The 21,375-nt window shown below is 44.8% G+C and overlaps 1 protein-coding gene across 1 annotated transcript in view; it reads right to left on the reverse strand.

Annotated features, from left to right (window-relative positions):
• Positions 1-21,375, reverse strand: part of PLPP3 (phospholipid phosphatase 3) — an 80,663-nt gene that overhangs the window by 15,608 nt on the left and 43,680 nt on the right. Inside the window, exons 3-4 of the mRNA XM_075936053.2 lie at positions 12,157-12,437; positions 11,205-11,262 (exon numbers count right to left, since the gene is read on the reverse strand). Of these exons, the coding sequence (XP_075792168.1) occupies positions 11,205-11,262; positions 12,157-12,437 (339 nt within the window). The remainder of the gene's footprint in view (positions 1-11,204; positions 11,263-12,156; positions 12,438-21,375) is intronic.

Raw genomic sequence — 21,375 nt, forward strand, 5'->3', positions numbered from 1 at the left:
CAAGTGCAGCTGTTTGTGTGCCCACCTGTTCAGAAATGTGCCATACACCAGGCATTGCATGCACAACGTTCAGACTTGTGCATGTCCTTCTGTAAATATGAGACAAAAGTAATACATGCCTATATTGGATAATCAAGACTGTTAATTAGGGACGTGAATAGATAACCAGTTACCCAGTAAGCATCACCCTTACTGGGTGATATTTACTAGCTAATGGTTAACTGGTTCCCAGGAGCAGTCCCCCTGCCCCGCCCGGTCCACCACACTGGCGCAGGCCCTGGGCCACGGAGGGCTAGGAAGGAACCAGCAGCCTCCCTGCCGGCATAGGGCTGGGAGCCAGGAGAACTGCAGGTTGGGGACTGCTCCAAACTGGGCCCCCGTTTAATCAGATAACTAGTCAAATTTAAGGTTTACTCAGTTAACTGATTAAACGGGATTTTACATCCCTACTTCTAGGTGGCCAAGTTGCATGCATGTCAACACACAACACAGATAACCTATGGAACTCATTGCTAGGTGATGTTGTGAAGGTCAAAACTATAACAGGGTGCAAAAAAGAGTTAGATAAATCCATGGAGGAAAGGCCCATCTATGGCAATTAGCCCGGATGATCAGTGATGCAACCGCATGATCTGAGTGTCCCTTTGCCAGAAGCTGGGAATGGATGACAAGGGGATGGATCACCTGATGACTGTCTATTCTAGTCACTCCAGCTGAGGCACCTGGCACTGACCACAGTCAGAAGACTGGATACTTGGTTTGACTGGACCAGTATTTTCCAGCCTTATGTTCTTATGCACACACATGTGAATTGGGGCATTTAAAAACATGTCAGTACAGTAGGGAGGAAAGTCCAAAAATCAGAGCACTAGCCTTGCACCCCGTATTCAATTCCTTGCTCTGTCACAGACAGCTTATTGACCTTGGGCAATTCACTTGGCCTCCTCATGCCTCAGTTCTGCCTTTGTGAACTGTGGATAATTGGACTTGCCTATCTCACAGGAAACTGCGAGGATAAATACATAGAAGACAGTCACTAAAACTGAATATTCCAGGCTTGAATTTAGGAGGCTGGACAGAGGCTATACTGAAACCGTAGCCCTTGGTGTGTGTGCAATACATATAACTTGGGAAGAAAAGCCAAGAAAAGCAACTCAGAAAGCTAAAGGAAAAACAGAACGGATCAGAATCTCTTGGCACAAAAAAACCAGTGGCCTAACTATAAAGTAGGAAACCCCCAGCAGCCTCTCTGCAAAACTTTTTCAAAACAGACCTTAAGCACTTTGCAAGTGGCTTCTGCTAAGTGTCTAAATGCTGCCGTGTGGGAGGAGTTAATGGGTGAGCCTGGATGGGGGTTAAGATAATAATGTAAAATATATGTTACTTCCACTGCAGCCCCTCCCTTGTGTAGCCTCAAAAGAAGTACACTAACATAATCATGATTCAAAGGAGCAGGCCTGAGAAAAGGCATGAGGGAAAAGAAGGATGAAGTGACCCGCCATACCATGCAGTAGTAGCTATGTAGAGAGCCTATCCATTGTCAGAAGTACTGGCAGAACAGAAGTTACCACAGAACAGATGGCGTTAGGAGCCATGAATAGTTTTTCTCCTGCCAGGGAACTTCCACTGATGTCAGTGGGAGCAGACTGTGGTCAGCAAGTCAGCAAGTGAGCCTAAGCAAACAGAATGAGACAACAGTTTGTGTTCAGCTGTAGGATTACAAGTCAGGGGCAAGAAAGGAGAGGAGAATATTTACACTTTGGCTACGTCAACATTGGCCCCTTTTCCAAAAGGGGCATGCTAATTTGACAGGTCGTAATAGAGAAATCCGCGGGGGATTATCCCCCGCGGCATTTAAATAAAAATGTCCGCCGCTTTTTTCCGGCCTTTAGAAAAAGCGTCTACACTTTGAAGTAGGAATAAGAAATCTCCGGAAAAGGGCTTTTTTCCGGAGGATCGGGGCCAGTGTAGACGCTCTTTTCCGGCTTTTCTAAAAGCCGGAAAAAAGCGGCGGACATTTTTATTTAAATGCCGCGGGGGATATTTAAATCCCCCGCGGATTTCCCTATTACGACCTGTCAAATTAGCATGCCCCTTTTGGAAAAGGGGCCAATGTAGACGTAGCCTTTATCTTTTGGAGGGGTGTGTTGGATACATAACCTGGTGGTCAAACTGAACTCCCGTCTCACTCCTTCTGCACCACAAGGCTGCATTTAGCCAAATCTAGGAAATTTGCCATTTTCTTTCCTAAAATTTCACTCTGAGCAATGGCAAGGCCTTATCATGCTTTTCTGACTGGATTCTTCGCACTTGGCCTGAAGATATCTTGCAGGTAAACCTTCCCCCACCCTCTTTCAAAAGGGCACAAATCCTGTAATGCTTATTTGGGCAAAACTCGCTGAGCCAAATTCTTCCCTGGCAAAGTCCCCTGATCTGATTGGATGAAGTTAGCTGCCTGATTGTGAACTATGGGATTAGGAGCATAAAAGACTTTGTAGGAGCAAAAGGACATTTGCAGTTTAGTGCATCACATAACCAGAAATCTAATTACAGATGGTTACCTACCTGTCACATTTTGGCCCCAATATCACTGAACCCCCCCAAATTATCCGCTAAGTAGGATTTGAACCCAGCACTTATTTTTCTTAAATGATTCCAGATCTCCCTGAGCCCCAGAGAGGGGCGCCCTAAGCTAGTGAATAGGCCACACGAGTGGCCCTCTTTCGTCTCAAAGCAGGCCTCAAGTTTCTCATAACCAAGGTAGTCTTTGGGGATAGGAGAGTTTTGCTCACTGCACTTGCATGTCTAGAATTTGTGGGTGTGCCAACTGACCTGTAGCAGCGCTTTGACTGGATTCAGAGGGAGCACACGGCTCTCACAGTCAATGTTGTGTGCAATTAGCACACACCTGAATTCATGTGCCCTTGCTTTACGCATGTGTCCCTTTAGTAATACCGGCAGAGAAAAAAAATGACACAGATGGAAACCAGCAGAATCTGGCAACTCTGGCAGGAGCAATGGTAATCAAAATGTCGTGTGGGCCACAAATAGAACCCCCTATGGACCGCAGATTGCCCACCCGTATACTAACCTCACACTGTACTACACTTGGCCCAATGAGAGCAATGAGAGCCACAAGCAAAGGACTATGCTGAAGAGACTGATATTAGTCAGTTCACCGAATGTGACCTCAGCAAACCGTAGTAAGAATTGCTGGCATGCAGGTTCTCATGAAGGATTAAGGATCGCTGCAATACAAAAGAACTCTGATAGTTGTGAAGATTCTGTAAGCATGCAGCATTTCGTTGCAGACTAATAACTGATCTTCCCCCCTTAATTATGTTCATGGAGAGATGGAAAAATTCTTTGCTATTCTTGCTTTCAAAGAACAAAGAACTCCAAGGGTGTGTCTAAACTACATGGCTCCATCGAGTAGATTTGTTTGTTCGGCAAAGGGAAATGAAGCCGCGATTTAAATAATCGTGGCTTCATTTAAAATTAAATGGCTGCCGCACTGAGCCGACAAACAGCTGGTCAGCTGTTTGTCGGCTCAGCGCACTAGTCTGGACGCTCCTCTGCTGACATGAAAGCCCTTTATTTACCTCCCCTGTAAACCTCATCCTACGAGGCATAACGGGGAGATCGATAAAGGGCTTTCAGGTCGGCGCGGGAGCATCCAGACTAGCGCGCTGAGCCGACAAACAGCTGATCAGCTGTTTGTCGGCTCAGCGTGGCAGCCATTTAAATTTAAATGAAGCCACGATTATTTAAATTGCGGCTTCATTTCCCTTTGCCGATCAGCCTAATCTACATGGCTCCATTGATGGAGCCATGTAGTTTAGACACACCCCATGTGAAACCCTGATTCCCAGCACAAAGCTGAAGCCTTCGTCAGGGCTTGAGGAATAGAATTGCCCCTTCAGCCCAGAGCCAGGGTATCAGCGTATCAACCCAGCTACTCCAAGGATGTTACTTCAGGCTAACGACTGCTCTAGAACCTACCAGGTTCCCCCTTCCGCCCCCTTGTGCTCAGCTCTATGATCCACATGGGCTGAAAAGTCCTATTGTACAGGCCATCTGCATCTCACAGTTCAACATCCTTATGGGCCTTATCTGATCTTCACAGTTGCACCCTTATGCCTTGTCTCCACTAGAGAGGAAAAAAGGTGTGTTCTTGGGTTAACTACTAGGAACTAAAATCCTAGTGCAGATCAAGTGGGGCAAAGAATTCTTTAACTTGACCCGGTAACTCCTGTGAAAACTACAAATCACCTTAACCTACTGAAGGTTAATCTAAGTGAATCATAAAATCATAGAATACTAGAACTGGAAGGGACCTCAGGAAGGAATCAAGTCCAGTCCCCTGTCCTCACAGCAAGACTAAGCACCATCTAGATCATCCCTGACAGAAGACATCTTCTTTTCCCCCTAATAAAGACACACCCAGGCTGTGTCTACACTGCACCCCTTTTCCGGAAAAGGGATGCAGATGAGACAAGTCGGAATTGCAAATGAAGCGGGGATTTAAATATCCCCCGCTTCATTTGTATAAACATGGCTGCCGCTTTTTTTTGGCTCGGGGCTTTGCCGGAAAAAAGCGGCAGCCATGTTTATACAAATGAAGCGGGGGATATTTAAATCCCCGCTTCATCTGCAATTCCGACTTGTCTCATCTACATCCCTTTTCCGGAAAAGGGGTGCAGTGTAGACACAGCCCTCGAGTATGCACTCAACTACAATCAAATCTTCTTGACCATTTCTAAACCAAAAGGTGTGGGGGAAACCATATAGCTGTGTTTGCTAAATGGAGAATCTCCCTTTTACCCATCCCACTATACAAATTACAATAAGGTTTTACTTAGACAGCTGGTGACAAGGCAAGAAAAATTAGTACAAACAGGATTTCCAGAGAGTCATTTCCCTTTGTAAATTGTTACAGTATACAGAGCAGGTGATGTTAATTCCTAGTTCACTAATAGGGGTGAATAGTGACACAACTCTGAGCCCCATTTGTATATTTTATCAGTCCAGTTCTTAGTGGATAAATGTTCTCATTGGGGGAAAAGAGTCACTCCAATTCACACTAGTTGGCAGCATCAGCAAGGAAACCAAGGACTGTTCCATCTTCTTATTTCCAGGGTTATTCTCTCCAGGTCAAAGTTGAAGCACATCGGTCACGAACTGTGGGGAGGAGCTTGTACTGCTATTACTACTGAGGGTCATTTCTGAGGATAAATGACAGACTGGGGCAATCAATCAGGTATACCTTCTGGAATCTTAAATCCACTGTGTTCTTGGACACCACGAAATTTGGACGTTTTGTAAAATTGATGTTGGTCAGTTTTTGGTATGTTTTTCTCCATACCAGTATGTATTCCCTAGTGAGTTTGAGGCATAGACCCTTGAGAAGGAAGGTTTTCATGAACTGTACATATTTGTATTGAGGATTTTGCAGATCAATGAATTCTTTGAAGTACCTACCCACCCACCCACAAGCACCACTTCTTGATGGTCTCCTGAAACTAATCATTTAAGAGTGAGATACTTGGCTGAATGCTGAGTGAGAATTCTGTATTGTTCACTAAGCCCCCATAAATTTGTCCGAGCATGTCTATATAAAAAAAGGACCCAGTGACTAATGACCTCCAACCTGCAGGAGATGCCTGAAAAAATGCAGCCAGTTCCCTCTTTCATGGACCCCTGCCAAGCCTCCTATCACATGAGCAGCCCTGAGCAGTGCAAGAGCCAAACATTTGCTAAACAGCTTCTCAGTTATAAACAATTTGTTTATATCAAGAGAACTGATGCCCAGGCCTCCTCAAGCAGGCAACAGTAGTGCTTAGCGGGGATTTAGCAGTGTTTCAAACCGGTCTTACAAAAAAAGCTCCTCTCACCCAGTCATCTGTGAAAGAGAGAGGGTTTTTTAATGCCCGCTAATACAATCTCATTAGTTTTTCTACCATTATCAGCGTTTTGGTACAATGGATGTTGTGCCTGGCGTAGTACATTTTCATTATGCTACTGGTTGCAGAAAATCTCTCTCTCTCTCTCTGGGATCCCTTAAATCCACTGGCAGGAAGATCATAGACTCATAGAATACTAGGACTGGAACGGACCTCGAGAGGTCATCGAGTCCAGTCCCCTGCCCTCATGGCAGGACCAAATACTGTCTAGACCATCCCTGATAGACATTTATCTAACCTACTTTTAAATATCTCCACAGATGGAGATTCCACAACCTCTCTGGGCAATTTATTCCAGTGTTTGACTACCCTGACAGAAACTTTTTCCTAATGTTCAACCTAAACCTCCCTTGCTGCAGTTTAAGCCCATTGCTTCTTGTTCTATCCTCATAGGCCAAGATGAACAAGTTTTCACCCTCCTCCTTATGACACCCTTTTAGATACCTGAAAACTGCTATCATGTCCCCCCTCAATCTTCTCTTTTCTAAGCTAAACAAACCCAAGATGTGGAATGACAGAGAAAAGGACTGACTTCCTGACATCAGACACACACTATACACAACTCCACCTCCGCTTCTTTTTTCCTAGCTCTCTTCTATGTCTGTTAAACTCTTCAGTATCATTTTTGCCCCAGCTCTGTGAGTGCAACAGTTGAACCTATGGCCTCACTGTTCCCGCTACCAGTCCTAGCTTGGCGTTTCAAGCCTTAAAAACTTCTGTGAATTCTGGGCCCGTAATCCTCTCTCCAGAGGGATAAAGGGAACAATCCAGTGTCGCAGGTCAGCTTGTTATATCCCAGCCAACGAGCAGAGGTCGGTGCCTTGCAGACTGCAGTCTTAGAGGACATACGCTGTCCCGGTCAAAAGCCAGCTTCTGCAATGTTTTGTTTTCAGTCTCTGGTGGGTTGGGGGAGAGAGGCAGACGCTGCAGAGCGCTGACAGCCAAAGTGCTTCCATATGAGGGAAATGGGAAGGGCAGGGGCAGAGACGGGGAAGAGAAATCAGAGCTTGATTACGGTGGGTGTGCACCATAGCCACAATCTGGCTTTCCCTCTGAGGTATCACTGATGCCTATTAAGTACTGCAGCTGGGGCCCTGTCCCCCAGTCAGGGCCACCAATAGGAGGGCAAACGGGACAAATGCCTCGGTGCCTGGCAGTTTAAAAGGGCTCAGGACCAGTGTTCCCGCTAAGATTTTCCAACCATGAGCAGAGTGAGTTTTGGCTTGTGCACTAATATTGAGGCCCTGTGCGCTGGTTTGGATGTGTGCCACTGTGGCACCCCAGTTATTAACTCGCACACGTTGCTGGCTGCCGGAGCAAAGCCTCCTACCCCGCCCGCCACGCAGCATGTCCCATTCCCAGCTACCGGAGCAGACACCCTGTCCCCCCTCCCCCCACTATGCAGCAGGTCCCGTTCCCAGCTCCAGCCGACAAAACAGGCCCTAGCTCCTCCTGCCACGTGGCAACCTCAGACACTGGAGCACACCACCCTCCCCCGCCACACAGCCACGGCCAGTCTCAAGCCCCTTTGTCCCTGTGGCTCCCTCCCCATGTTGTCTCAGCCGGCCCTGCCTACCGGAGTGGGAGGGATAAACCCAGAGAGCTTGAGTCAACTTCTATGGAACCCAACTGGGCAGAAATCTTGAGAGGTGCAGAGCTGAATCCCTGGCTTTTATTGAAGATACCCGGCACATCTCCAGGGGAGGGAGGACTTGCCTGAGTCAGCACTTCCAGAGGAGGTGGGCGGGAGAAGAATTTTTTGTGCATGGCTATGCAGGCGCACACCTTAGTGGGAACTCTGCCTGGGACTCTTAGCAGCGTACAAAGCCCTGGACCCTTTAAATCGCTGCCGGAGCCCCCAGCAGTGCACTCCCTGCAGCTTTGGGGGTGCTGAAGGTGGCTGGGGGAGGCTAGCCCAGTCGCACCCTTCTGCCTGAGGCTCCACTCCTTCTGGAGGCCCAGAGTGGGCTCCCCCAGGACCCGGCGAGGTCTCTCCCTGCCCTGCCCCCAGTGCATTTGCCGGTAGATCCCCTCCCCAGAGGAGTCTAGCAGAAAGCTTGCTGGCTGCGATTATTCAGCTGTGCGCTACCCCAAATACAGGGAAGTGGCTAAAAACCACAAGTGAACTTATTATGGAGCGAGGAGAAAAATATATGGCACTGGGGCAAAGCACTGTTCCTAAAGGCTCGTCGGAGCATCTTATGCAAGATGCCATCTCCAGGCCTGCCTCTGGCCTCTGCAGGGAACCCAGTGCATGCAGCATTTACATGGTCAGGCCCATCCTGTGTATCTGAGTTCCCACTCCACTGCTTTTTTCTTTCTAACTTGCTGGGTAAGCCTCACAGAAAAGAACCTGGTAAGGTCTGTGAGAATAAAACAACCCACCCAGTGCTTTTAACATAGGAGGGATACACCCAGAGAGCTTGAGTCAACTTCTATTGAACCCAACTGGGCAGAAATCCTGAGAGGTGCTGAGCTGAATCCCTGGCTTTTACTGAAGATACCCGGCACATCTCCGGGGGGAAGAGAGGACTTGCCTGAGTCAGCACTTCCAGATTTGTCCATGTATATGTTAATAAAGAAAGCACCAATGCTACGGCTACACTACCGTAAAGTCAACCATGCAAGGTCGAATTTGGCATCACTCCCCGTGAAAACAGGAGAACTAAAATCCACTTTAACAGCCCTTAAAGTTGATGAAACAGACTTGATAGTGAGGGCTCGTTGTTTAGAAAATCGACCTTACATGGCTAAATGTGATCTAAACTCCTAGTGTAGACCAGGCATAAGAGAGCAAATTACTTCTTTGTGGTAGCAGGATCAGCAGAAGCCTTGAAAGGGCAGTGGCAGAATCTAGCAAAGAATGTAACGATGGGATCAAACACAGCACCAATCTTGCTTATTGTTCTGCCAAAGCTAGTCATCTGTTTAATTAAAGTTGCCAGTCCTTATAGTTTCCTAAAACCAAATCTGAGAAATGACCTATTTGACTTCCTGCAGAACCCTATTTAATACTCATGGCAAGCAATGGCTTCCAAGCGCAGTTTGGAAAGTTTTGCAAATCAGCCATTAAGGGCTTAGATTTCTGTGAAGCATCACGGCATTGGCTTTGACATTATGAATGATTCCCCCCCTCTCCCAACACTGCAAAGGAACTTTTAACCTGTTAACTTTAATTAAAGTTCTGCATTCAGGGGTATATACATAGAAATCACTCATGAAAGGAATGCGGAGGTTGGGGGAGTTACTGTTTCATGGAAAACTGAAGTAGTGATTTTTGCTGATGGGTAAAACAAAACAGTCATTCAGGCTCTCCCTCTCTTACACACACACATAACATTAACCCCCGTTTTGGGGGAGAGGAAAAGGGAGGAAATGTCCAATTTCTTTCGCATCGCATATCCTCAGCCGCTCACTGACAACGTTGTTTTAACGTCACTGAGAGGAAATGGTGTAAATGTTTACAGAATAAAAGTGAAATGTTTCAAGTCAAGAAAAAAGAAAATGAGGAAATAAATTAATAGAAACCCCCCATTTAAAAAAAAACCCTCCCACCAAACACTGTCTAAACCCCCAGTAATTACGTTACAGAATCTGCTTCCAATATAGGAGGGGTTAAAACCCAGAGATTAAAAACCAGGAGCGAGTAGTGGTAATTTCTCTTTTCAGATGGCAAAGCAAAGGGGTTGAGGGTAGGGGAGAGATGCAGTTCATAGACAAATAAATGTTCATGTTTAATGTTTTCATAAGTGCAGGGCTCTTTCTTTGGTTTCCAATCTAAGGTTACAGGAGATATGGGGGCCGCAAATCTTTGAAAGTTTCCAAAAACCTTTTTCCTAATTATTTTTTACACAAATCACTGTCCAAATCCCCTTTCCAAAAAACATGACTGTAGTTCCTCCCAGAACTGACCTGTACTGGGTTGTTTCATGAGTGCTAAAGGCAGGAAGCACCTTGGCACAGTGCTTTATTCAGGGGCGGAGTAGAGGAAGGGCAGAACCATTTTTCATTGGCAAAGAAAAACAGGCCAGCCCACAGTTTTGGATCAGACTGTGTGGGCATGCCAGCTCACCTGCTTTGCTTTCAGATTTGGCCCCAAATGTGAGATGAAAACCAGAGTTTAGCCTATAGAAGTAACTAGTTAGGGTTCTTTATTCATCAATTGCAGAGAACAGAGCATGCTGCCTAATACAAGCCTAAATAAAGCCCCTGTGCATTGATCTTTGGCAATTCAGCTTCCTTGTTTGGCTCACCCCAAACTCTTGTTAAGGTCAGTGGGAGTTCGAGCAAGGAATGCAGGATTCACCTGGAGACTTTTGGGCTTTGTCTACACTACGAGGTTTTGTTGCCAAAACCTGCCTTTGGTGACAAAACAGCAAGAACATACACACTGCAATGCAACAAAAAATTCCAGCCCTTCGATACACTTTTTTCTTTTCTGAACCCTTTAAGGCCCACAAAGAGCCAGAACAGACTCTGCTGTTTGCTTTGTTGACAGAACTGGCTTCTGCTAGTATCCCACAATGCCTCATAGTTGTGCTCAGCTTTGGTCTCTGCTTTCCTCCAGGCGTGCACCTCTCCCCTGCCAAAGCTCCAGGAGGTATCTGACAGCTGAGTGAGCTGCTACATTTGGGGAACAAACAAGAAGCAAACCATTGGACTGCTCCTGTTCTGCTCTGCATTAGGAACACAGCAGCAGGCAGACTACTGCTGCGGGGGAAGAGGAAAAGCTGTTGTGCTGCTTGGACACTCCTCAGCAAGGAGAGCTCATGGAGCTACTCATGATGCTGCTTCTGGCTGCTGAGGAAGCTGTGGGAGAACAGGGTGAATCCCAAGATGTGCAGGAATCAGCTCTTCCTTCCCACAACAGGTCACTCACATGGTCACTGATAGTGCTCCCAGAGTGGACATGATCTGTTAACAGTGGGAGCAAGCGTAAATACCCTCTGGCGATTTTTGTTTAATCGACCTTTGCAAAACTTGGTACTACAGACATACCCTTGGTAACAATCCTGGTGCAGCCAGACAGCAATGTCAGGAATCACAAGACCAAACATTGCTATAAAGTTCAAGTATTTTTGAGTTTTTAATGGCAGTTTTTGATTCAGTCCAGGCAGTCTCCTGATGTAATCAGAGTAATGTAATCAGCTGCCAAATTGCTACAAGTGGGGGTGAGCGTCCCATGTGGGGACACCGCAGTTTGGAAACAGGTTAGACTAGCAAAAAATTGATAGTACTCACCACCAAATAAAGCATGGTGTAGAGCGAGAAGGAGGCGTGACCAGAGAAGAAGGATTTCCTGTAAGACAGAGAATGAGTATAAACCAGCCATTGTAATATTAAGATTGAACCTGCCTATGAATATTCAAGAAGCAGGACTATGACCTGCCTCTGACAACAGAGGACTTAAGAGATGCAAGGTACACCCTTATTTTTCTGTGTGGTCTGGCTGCATTGTGGGTGGGGAAGCAACCTTTTTGGGGCTGCTGCTCCCCTATACCCAGCCTGTGGAGAGTGAATTGAGGGAAGAGTTTGTACCAAGCACTGGCTCCTCCCCCATCCCAACCCTACAGCTAGGCATGGTGATATGACAACCAGACCAGCAGCAAATTATTTCTTCAATGGATCAAAAGGTGAAAAATCATGGGGCTGCTTTCCTTTCCCGGCCTGTTTTTGGAGGCTCACAGCTATGAACTGTTACACACTCAGCAGACGGGAAACTTACAGACTAACTCCTAATAGTGGGGAATTTCAACAGAAATAAAGATAAATGCCAATCCAGATGCATTAAGTCTAAAGTTCACCCAGGATAAATTATCAACATTAAACATGAAGACTTTAAAAAAGAGTTCCTGGCACTGGTGGCTGTTTTCTTCACACAAAGGAAAGGATGTATTGCCCTGCAGATCCAAATCACTTACCAGTGAAGTCAGCTCTGATGGTACATTCCCACATTGAGTAACCACTCATGAAACAATGGTGTAGGAGTTAGTAGAAAGAAGGAGAAGTATTACTCAGCAGAGTTCAATAACTCCATAGGGAAATTGCCAGTTAAGGGTAACTCAGTGACAGTCTTCCCAGAGAAGGAAGTTTCCAAATGATCCACTGCCAGCAGACGGAGTATTTTGTGAGACACTATTTTGGTAGACACAACCTTCCTCCCCAGCCATATTGTCAAAGAAACACCTCTCACCTGGCTTCCTGAACTTTACTGTCATTTCCCCTACAGGTGTAGTTTTGAATGTAGCCTTTAGAGCAGTTGAGTACTGAAAAGTCTGGATCACAAACGTTCAGGAAATGAGGTCTCAAGCGCCCGACGGACACTTTGGCAATGTCTGTGAAGGACTGGCTGATGGCACAGCCAAAGGCAAAACAGCCTACTTGTTTGTAGAGAGCTGCCACGTATGGGTTCTGGATGAAGGACCGAGACTTCTCCTTTAAGTAGTGAATCCGGTAAAATTCTCCTATTATGATCTGAGGGAGGGATTTAAAACAATGATAAATAAAAAACATATGTTGCAGTAAGAGGTCATATGAGGTAAAAATGCAACTACACAACAAAATCTCAGAATAAATGAGCATTTGTTAAGAAACTACACATGGTCCTGCATTCAAGTATTTCAGAGGTCCATTAATTACTGCAGGCTTCAGGCCAGATGCATATTAGCACTTCTAGTCAGAGAATTTTTGTTTCATACACAGACGACAAGCATGTTTCTGAAAATACATATTTATCCGCGAATCCTTCTTAAAAGCAAACTCAAGTTAAATAAATATTGATGGAATTCCAAGAACATTTGCCCATCAGAAAGCTATTAGATTTCATTATATCTCAGAATTATGATTCTACCTCAGAATGCAAGATGGGGCAAAAAATACTTTGGTTTATCGAAGAGAGCATTGTAAAATGGCATTTACCCAGTCTCTCTCTCTCCCCCTCTGTTAGCCTGCAGGTAACAATGACATGTCCAGAGACATGAAGAAATGGATCTAACCTCTTTTGCATGTAAATTCTAGATATCTGATATTACTGAGTCAACAAAGGCAGTCAGGCAGACCTAAATGATTTGGCATCAATGTATCAGTGACTAGACACTTGCTACATGGACATAGCAAGATACACAATGCAGTTGTGGTCCAAAATAATAGCAAATGATTCCAAAAGGTGAATACTTCGTATGAAGTTCTCACTTGGCCTGAATCAGTGAGCAAGACAGAGAGCCCTAGGAATGCTACTGCTCGTACCATACCAAAACCCCATTGGATTACAACATTTTCACCCTTTTGCTGCATGTACGTGTGTGTGATGCTGGGATATGAAAGCATTCCCTACTCTTTTCTCTGTGTTGTTGATGCAGAAAGCAGGCAGCCTGTCCACAACAGGAAAGCAAACAGCAGACCTGTATATACTCTCCTTTCCAGAAATGTCCATTTAGTTTTTGTCACACATGGATGAAGCAGAAGTTGGTCAAACCAGGGATACCTTAAGTTCTAAAGAAACCTTTGTACTTGAGGGATGGTCATGGAATCATAGATATCCAAGATGAAAAACACCTGCCAGGTTGTTCTGTTCTTCCCCAGGCTAGTGCAAATTATTCTCTAATTATATTTTGTATAATTTACACTGATTTGCTTTTTCTTGTTCTAAACATCTCAAGTCACAGAGCTTCCACCATGACAAGCTGGAACTACAAGATCTCACCATTTGGAATTCTCTTTCCTAAACTTCCCATTTTTCCTTATACTTTCCAGAAATCAAGACCAACATTTTTCTTTTAAATATAAGGAAAAATTCCAAGGCCAAGCTAAATTCATTTGATCAATTTCTGCTCTCGGGTATGTTGGTGTAAAGCTAGAATAACTGCATTGACTTCAAATGCTGCAGCTCCCCCAAACTGAAATTAAAATTCAATTCATACCCCTAATATTGGAGATGAAAGAATCAAGGTTCCTTGATAGGGCCAGTCACTATATTAAATTCCATATAGCAAAAATAATAACATTTTTGTTATCAATCATAACTTTAAAAAATGAACACACAGAATCAGATTCTAAGATCCTCAAAGTATTCAGAATATGGCCCAAAATTTGCAGTGGCCAGACTCAATTTAAATCCTAGAAAGCTTCCATAAATACAGGGACTTTCCTGGGAGTTCTAATGGTCCTTGCTGTTATTAAGCAGCAAATTATGTATTTCTTGTACCACCTGGAGGGGGAGCGTTGTGGATTTGACAATGTTGTCATAAATCATAGTTATGAACCAGAGGACCTGGCTTCTTGTAATCCCAACTCTTAAAAGGCAATTTAATGAAAATCAGGCTGTGAAATGAAGTCCAAATGTCTCACCTCTCCAAAAGAGGCAAAGGCTTAAATTGTTCCGTCACGTTACACACCTAGTTTTGGAGTTTCAAATTTACAGCTTTAGGATTTTATTCATTACTTTCAATGTTTTTATACCTGAGTAATAAAATGAGGTGTTTTTTTTCCTCCCGCACTCCCCTTTCTGTTCCAGTCAGCAGCATTGTGATATATAAGTTTAACTGTCAGGGAAAATGCCTTCATGCTAATCCCTTTCTGAAACAGCTAGCAATATTCTTCACAGCATGGCAGCCAGCCAACTCCATGCAGAAGAGAATTCTCCCCTGCCTACCTTTTTAGAAACTTGGCACAACATTTGGAAACTAATAAACTGGAAAAGTATTGCAATTAGGCTAAGAGGAGATGAAACTCTATCATGGCTTGAACTCTTGAGTACCATGGCTTGAAAAACAAAAGTTGACCTAAAGTCACTGAAACGATAGCTATGCAGGCTTTATCAAAGGGAAGTAAAAAGAAATAAAATGCTGGAAGGAGGCACATATACTTCCATACTTCTTGGAGAAAGACCTGCCATGGAAAGTTTACAAGCCACAGATATTTTTTACAAAAGAATATTAGTTTCAAATTCCCTATGGGCTTGACTGAGGTTGTCTAGGGTCTTGCAGCTGACATGTTCCAGAGTCATTTGTAATCCCTATGGAATCCAAATGCTCTGCAGATGGTGGCTTATCTAGATTTTGGACTATCTTTACATGCAGTCTGGGAGCCAGGAAATATATTTGCACGAAGACCAAAGAAGAATACCTGAGCATCACTCCTGCAGCATTTGTATCATGGAAAGGACACTTGTGCTTTCTAATTGTAGTTTGGAGCATCTCTTCTCCCTGCCACTACCATTTCAGTTTGTCTCTGTGTAGGCTCATTTATCTGTGAATGGGCGGTTTAGGAATCCGTTGTGGGTTTTGAGGGCACTCAGGAATCTATTTCCACTACACACAAAGCCCTGTTCCTCATGTACAATTTAGACTGATCTCGCTATAGTTAAGCCAACCTAACCACTAGGGTAGCTACTGCTGCTCAGGGAAGTGGCTTACGTACACTAATAGAAAAACCTTTTTATCTATCGAGGAAATGCTACAGTGGTAAAGGTATAGATAGCTGTGCCACTGGTGCTGTCGATGTAACCCAGACACTTGCTACATGCGGTGCACTGTCCCATGTAGTGTCACTTAGGGCACTTACAGAGAGCGAATAAGTTTGTTTACAGCAGGGGTAGGCAAAAGGGCTTCCGCAGGCCAGATCTGTCCCGCCAAGCAGGTTGATCCGGCCCACAAAGATCCTGCTACTCCCCTCCCCCAGACCAATCAGGGTACACACAGCACTTAGGGTATGTCTACACTACCACCCTAGTTCGAACTAGGGTGGTAATGTAGTCAACCAGAGTTGCAAATGAAGCCCGGGATTTGAATTTCCCGGGCTTCATTTGCATATTGCCGGGCGCCGCCATTTTTAAATGACCGTTACTCCTCGTGGAGTTCTTTGATGAAACGAGGAGTAACGGTAGTTCGGAATAGGAAGCCTAGTCCGAACTACCTAGTTCATGCCGCGTGTAGCCGCGGGGCACGGAGTCCGAACTAGCGGACATTTAAAAATGGCGGCGCCCGGCAATATGCAAATGCAGCCCGGGAAATTCAAATCCCGGGCTTCATTTGCAACTCCGGTTGACTACATTACCACCCTAGTTCGAACTAGGTAGGTAGTGTAGACATACCCTTAGAGTCAACCCTGGCAGTTGACTCTAAGCATCGCATGCCAGAGAGCAGGGAGTGAGAGACTTCACGCTACCCCCACCCCCAGGCCAATCAGGACCTGGGGGTGGAAGGAAGCCTGCAAAGTCTCCTCCCACCTTCAAGGGGCTCAGCACTTAAGAGTCAACCACTAACTGCTGCTCAGCTAGTGGGTAACTCTAAGGGTATGTCTACACTACCCCGCTAGTTCGAACTAGCGGGGTAATGTATGCATACCGCACTTGCTAATGAAGCCCGGGATTTGAATTTCCCAGGCTTCATTAGCATAAGCGGGGAGCCGCCATTTTTAAATCCCCGCTGCTTCGAACCCCGTGTAGCGCGGCTACACGGGGCTCGAACTAGGTAGTTCGGACTAGGGTCCTATTCCGAACTACCGTTACTCCTCGTGAAACGAGGTGTACCGGTAGTTCGGAATAGGCACCCTAGTCCGAACTACCTAGTTCGCGGCTACACGGGGCTCGAACTAGGTAGTTCGGACTAGGGTCCTATTCCGAACTACCGTTACTCCTCGTGAAACGAGGTGTACCGGTAGTTCGGAATAGGCACCCTAGTCCGAACTACCTAGTTCGAGCCCCGTGTAGCCGCGCTACACGGGGTTCGAAGCAGCGGGGATTTAAAAATGGCGGCTCCCCGCTTATGCTAATGAAGCCCGGGAAATTCAAATCCCGGGCTTCATTAGCAAGTGCGGTATGCATACATTACCCTCCTAGTTCGAACTAGGAGGGTAGTGTAGACATACCCTAAGTGAGATGCTCCCTTGCAGGGTGGGGGCAGACTTTGCATGCTTCCCCCGGACCCCAGGGTGGGGGCAGGAGGGGGAGCATGCAAAGTCTACTTCCACCCCCAGCAGCATGAGCACCTAGAGGGAACCGCTAACTGTTCAGAACAGCTGGTGGTTCTCTTGGGAGGGGAAAGAGGAGGGAGCAAAGGCTTTGCACACTCCCCCACCCGGAGACCATTCAGGGTCAAGGTCTGTGGGCAGGGAAGCATCAAAGTGTCCTGGCCCCTCCGCTTCCTCCTGAGGCCCTGCCCTTTATAGGGCACCCCTGGGACACTTCAAAAATTTCTGATGTGGCCCCCGGTCAAAAATTATTGCCCACCCCTGCTCTACAGCTGTAGCTGAGAGCCAGCTGGCTTCATAGCTCAAGCTGTAGCAGCCCTCGCACTAAACTCTAGAGGTCCTAACTTCAGTTCTGCCTGTCAGCCTTACATCAATATACCCAAAAATATGGCCTGTGGAGAGTGCCACTCTCATAGTTAAGGTCTGCCACTGTACTGCAGAAGGATATCTCACCCCAACTGCTTACTGCAACTTTCTTTGATGGCTGGGTGCATATAATCATACAGGGAAGAGGTGCCTACGTCTCATAAGGCCTAGAACTGTAGAGGGAAAATAAATTAAGGATGATACATGATACCTCAGCATGTACTATTATTTTCAGAGTTCACAAATGAATCCCTTTAAAGCTTAGACATGTGATCATTTTAAACGGGGACCAACAAAGACTAGGGATTAATATTTTTTCTCACTGCTGGTGGTCTTGGTAATTGCACAGATGTAGCAGATTGTAAATTGGAGACTTCAGTCTCCTGCTAACACACTGCTGGGTAGTCATGACCCCTCCCCACTTAGTTAAAATCATGGCTGAATGTTAATGGAAAGCTAAAACGCAGGGAAGTTGGGTTTTGGCAATGCTCTCCCTGATAAAGAGGGACTTAGAAAACTAATTTAGCACAGATGTACACAAACTGAAACTTCATCCTGAACAAACAAGTCTTAAAGGTATTAATCTCCTTTTCTGACTTGTGTCTCCAGCAAATAATTTGCATGTGGCATATAGAGAATTTCCCAGTTTGAACTGCTAGAAACATTTACCACAGTCACTAGTAAGAAATAAATGCCATTTTTTCTCTCTAGTGACTCTTCTGCAATCTTTCTGATCAAGTGAAAGTTTTATATGTAATTATCATCAATTATCCAGTTGCCCCAGTAATTACACTTCCTAGGTCTTTCTAATCAGTTTGGTCTCCAAGGTATTGTTTTTCTGTGTCTTGCCAAATGGGAGCACTTAACATTGAAATATAAAGTATCTGACTATCTACATTTGTATTCTTATAAACTGGCTGAGCTAGAAAACTGATCTTGTTTTTTTTTTTAAAAAAAAGACCTGACAGTCCATGAAGTTGAGTATGAACAACAGTATAAGGGGGCCCAGGAAATGGAATAAACAATGTTTTATTCCTAGAGCACAGTTTCAAATCCAAACTTTGCTGGAAGTGATTGCTAGTTGTTACCACTATTTCAATGATCTGTGTGAAATGGGTTTGTGGCCTCACACAAGATCAGAGGGTGCAATTCACACTGTGCAGAAAACCAGCACAAAACTTCAAGGCACATAAAACACAACCTACAACTTTCACTCTGACCTAACGATTCTGTCAGTGTCACTATTTCAAGCTCGGAGTTAGGAGCATGACATTGTTTTTATTTTATTTATTGCCAAATCCCAAATTGCCCTGACCTACAGTCATGGCTTTGAAAAATCAAACATTCCAAATGAAAAGAGAAATACTGGGGCATTATGGATTTGGAAGGAATTCATATTATGCTACAAAAATTCTGATATGTGGGTTACATCTGAGAAAGAGGTCAGAATGACTTGAATTTTCCACATATTCTGCAAAAAAAAAATCTCTTCTATAAATCTCTTGTTAGCCATTTGTATCACTCAGCAACAAATAACTGAGCTTTTGTATTTTCCTTACTAAGTTACTTTTGTTGTGAGTGAAGTGAAACCTACATAGAAAACATCCATTTCTTTCAGGAAAACTTTTTTTTCTTTTTAATTGACCTGCCATTTCATGTTAGAAACTTGATGGATTAAATAGTCTGTTGATTATGTTTCCAATTTCAGTTCCAACTCTTGTATTTGCCACTGGCTTATTGCTGATCAGAAGCAGATTCTGCATGGAGCCGACATGACGGTATGTCAGGCAGTAACATGAAAATGAGGGTTTTTTTTCCCCGTTTTATTTTATGGCTTTTCCATACTTGGCGGTAATTCACCTGTAGGGTAAAATTCCTTTTTGTTTATAGATTTTTTTTTCCACTTTCACTTTTGAAAAGAGAGGCAGAGAATTATTGGGTCTGTTTGCCCCTGGCTCTATGAATAAACTGGTTGGCAAACGATGCTGCAATCCATAAAAACTGAAACCTGGCTTCATTTCAATTCTGTTTGGGGAGGAGTAAGGAAGGGAGGGGAACTAACCGATAATTCTCTTGGAAATGGGAAAAAGCAAGCCAAAGGATGATTTTGAGAAGAAATCAGCCATCTGTCTGACACAACACGAGTCATACACTGTCCTCAACCTATACACCCCTGACTCCCATTGACAGGAGAGAGAGTTCTACTAAGGGTCATTTCCGATCATTACACTGACTATAATGTAGCTGTAATCACTGCTGAAAGGATCAGACAGTAATACTGAAGTACGTCTGAAGCATTTCCCTGAAGGAAAAATGCATAGGACAAAATTCATCCCAGTGCCCAGGGTCAGAACAGGGCCCCTTGGTATAGCTTAAGCCCCAAGCTAGCACACTGTGCAAGCTATGCTCTCTTCCTATGGCCGTGAAAAGGCTAGTGGGTAAGACAATGATGGGGCCAGAGCACAGGGAGGGTACACAGGATCCACATTTATCTGAAAGTGATAAAGAGGGGCTATGACTTAGGACATGACTTCACTACAGGAAAGATCGATGAGCAGTGATCAATCCAGTGGGGTTTGATTTACTGTGTCTACTATAGACATGATAAATTGACTGCCAAGCACTTTCTTGTTGACTTCACCAAAATGAGAAGAGTAAGCAGATTCAGTAGGAGAACGTCAGCTGTTGACTTGCCACAGTGAAGACACAGTGATACGCAGGCCGAAGTAGGCTAACTTCAGCTACGTTATTTACATAGCTGAAGTTGCATAACTTAGATCAATGGTAAACAAAGCCTGATACTGTATCCCAGAAACTTGCATAGCAGCTGCCCATCTGTTTTTCATGCAGCTCCCACTGGAAGTCTATTTCACTTAAACAGCTCTCTCCCTGCCATTTCTCCTCCATGTCCACCACTCCCCACATACCACCTGCGCTTCATCCATGCAACAGCTCTGGCTTTATGCAGGCAAAGTGAATTCTGCCCAGAGTGCATGAACCTTCTAATCAAACGGACAATGTCATGATTCTGATCAATTTCCAACTATAGCCTGTGTTGGAGAAAGGAAATCTCATGTGCACCATTTACTGTTTGAACCACCAGTGTCCGCATGAATCAACAGTATAAAGCTTAGGCGTGCTTAAGTTATCTGACATTACTGCGTTCACAGGTCAAAGAGTGAAAGCAAGGGGAAAATAAAAGCTTAAAATAATTTCTGTCCCTTAACCTACCCTCCCACAATACAGTTACTTTAGCTGACAGAACTAAGCAAAGGACTGTTATAAAAGTAATTCTTAAGGATAAACCTAAGTAAGCTATACTAAAAGCAGGAAACTTAGGCACTTCTCATACAGAAATGATGGGGAGGGGCATCTTTATATAAATATTCAAATAAAATTTAGGGACTAGAACCCTGCATGTGAAATTTTAGGGCTAGAACTCATGCTCAGTGCTAGGCCTGTGGGGAAGAGGAAGAAAGTGGCTTAATTTCACCTTTGCACTTTCTTAGTCCTGGGGAGCTTGGGTCTGGCACCCACTCCATGTTAGAGCAGACTGCAGGTTGCTTTAACTTTTCCTGGCCAGTAACACTTGCCTGGGGCCAGTGTGCGGCTGGGGAATTCCTTAGGGCAAATTCTGTCCAGACCCCCTCCATCAAGATGGGAAAGGGTGGAGCAGCTGGTGTAGACCATGTTGTGTCACCAATGGATGCCCCCACATCAAAGAGATCCCCAGATATTCTTTTCCATTGCAGGAAAAGGCATTTTTTCCTTTTAGGGTTAGGGTTAGGGTTAGGGTTAGGGTAAGGATCTGCCACCTTCAAAGGCATTACTTTGTTTTTCAATAACAAACTGCACATCATTTCAGCTTTTCCTGATGGCATGAGAGACACCTGTCAAATTTTAGTAGAACACTGTGATGGGAGCATAGTGGGGCTTGCTGTTATGTGTTTAGCTCAAAGTGCTTTTAGTAAATAGCTAACGAATGTACTGCGGTTAGGAGCCTCAAGCCAGCTGACTCTTCCAGGGTTGGATTTGGTCCATTTGCTGAAACAACGCAAATATGTTCACACACAACATA

This window comes from Pelodiscus sinensis, chromosome 9 (genome assembly GCF_052426305.1).
Source record: "Pelodiscus sinensis isolate ZL-2025 chromosome 9, ASM5242630v1, whole genome shotgun sequence".
In the NCBI taxonomy this organism is placed as follows: Eukaryota; Metazoa; Chordata; order Testudines; family Trionychidae; genus Pelodiscus; species Pelodiscus sinensis.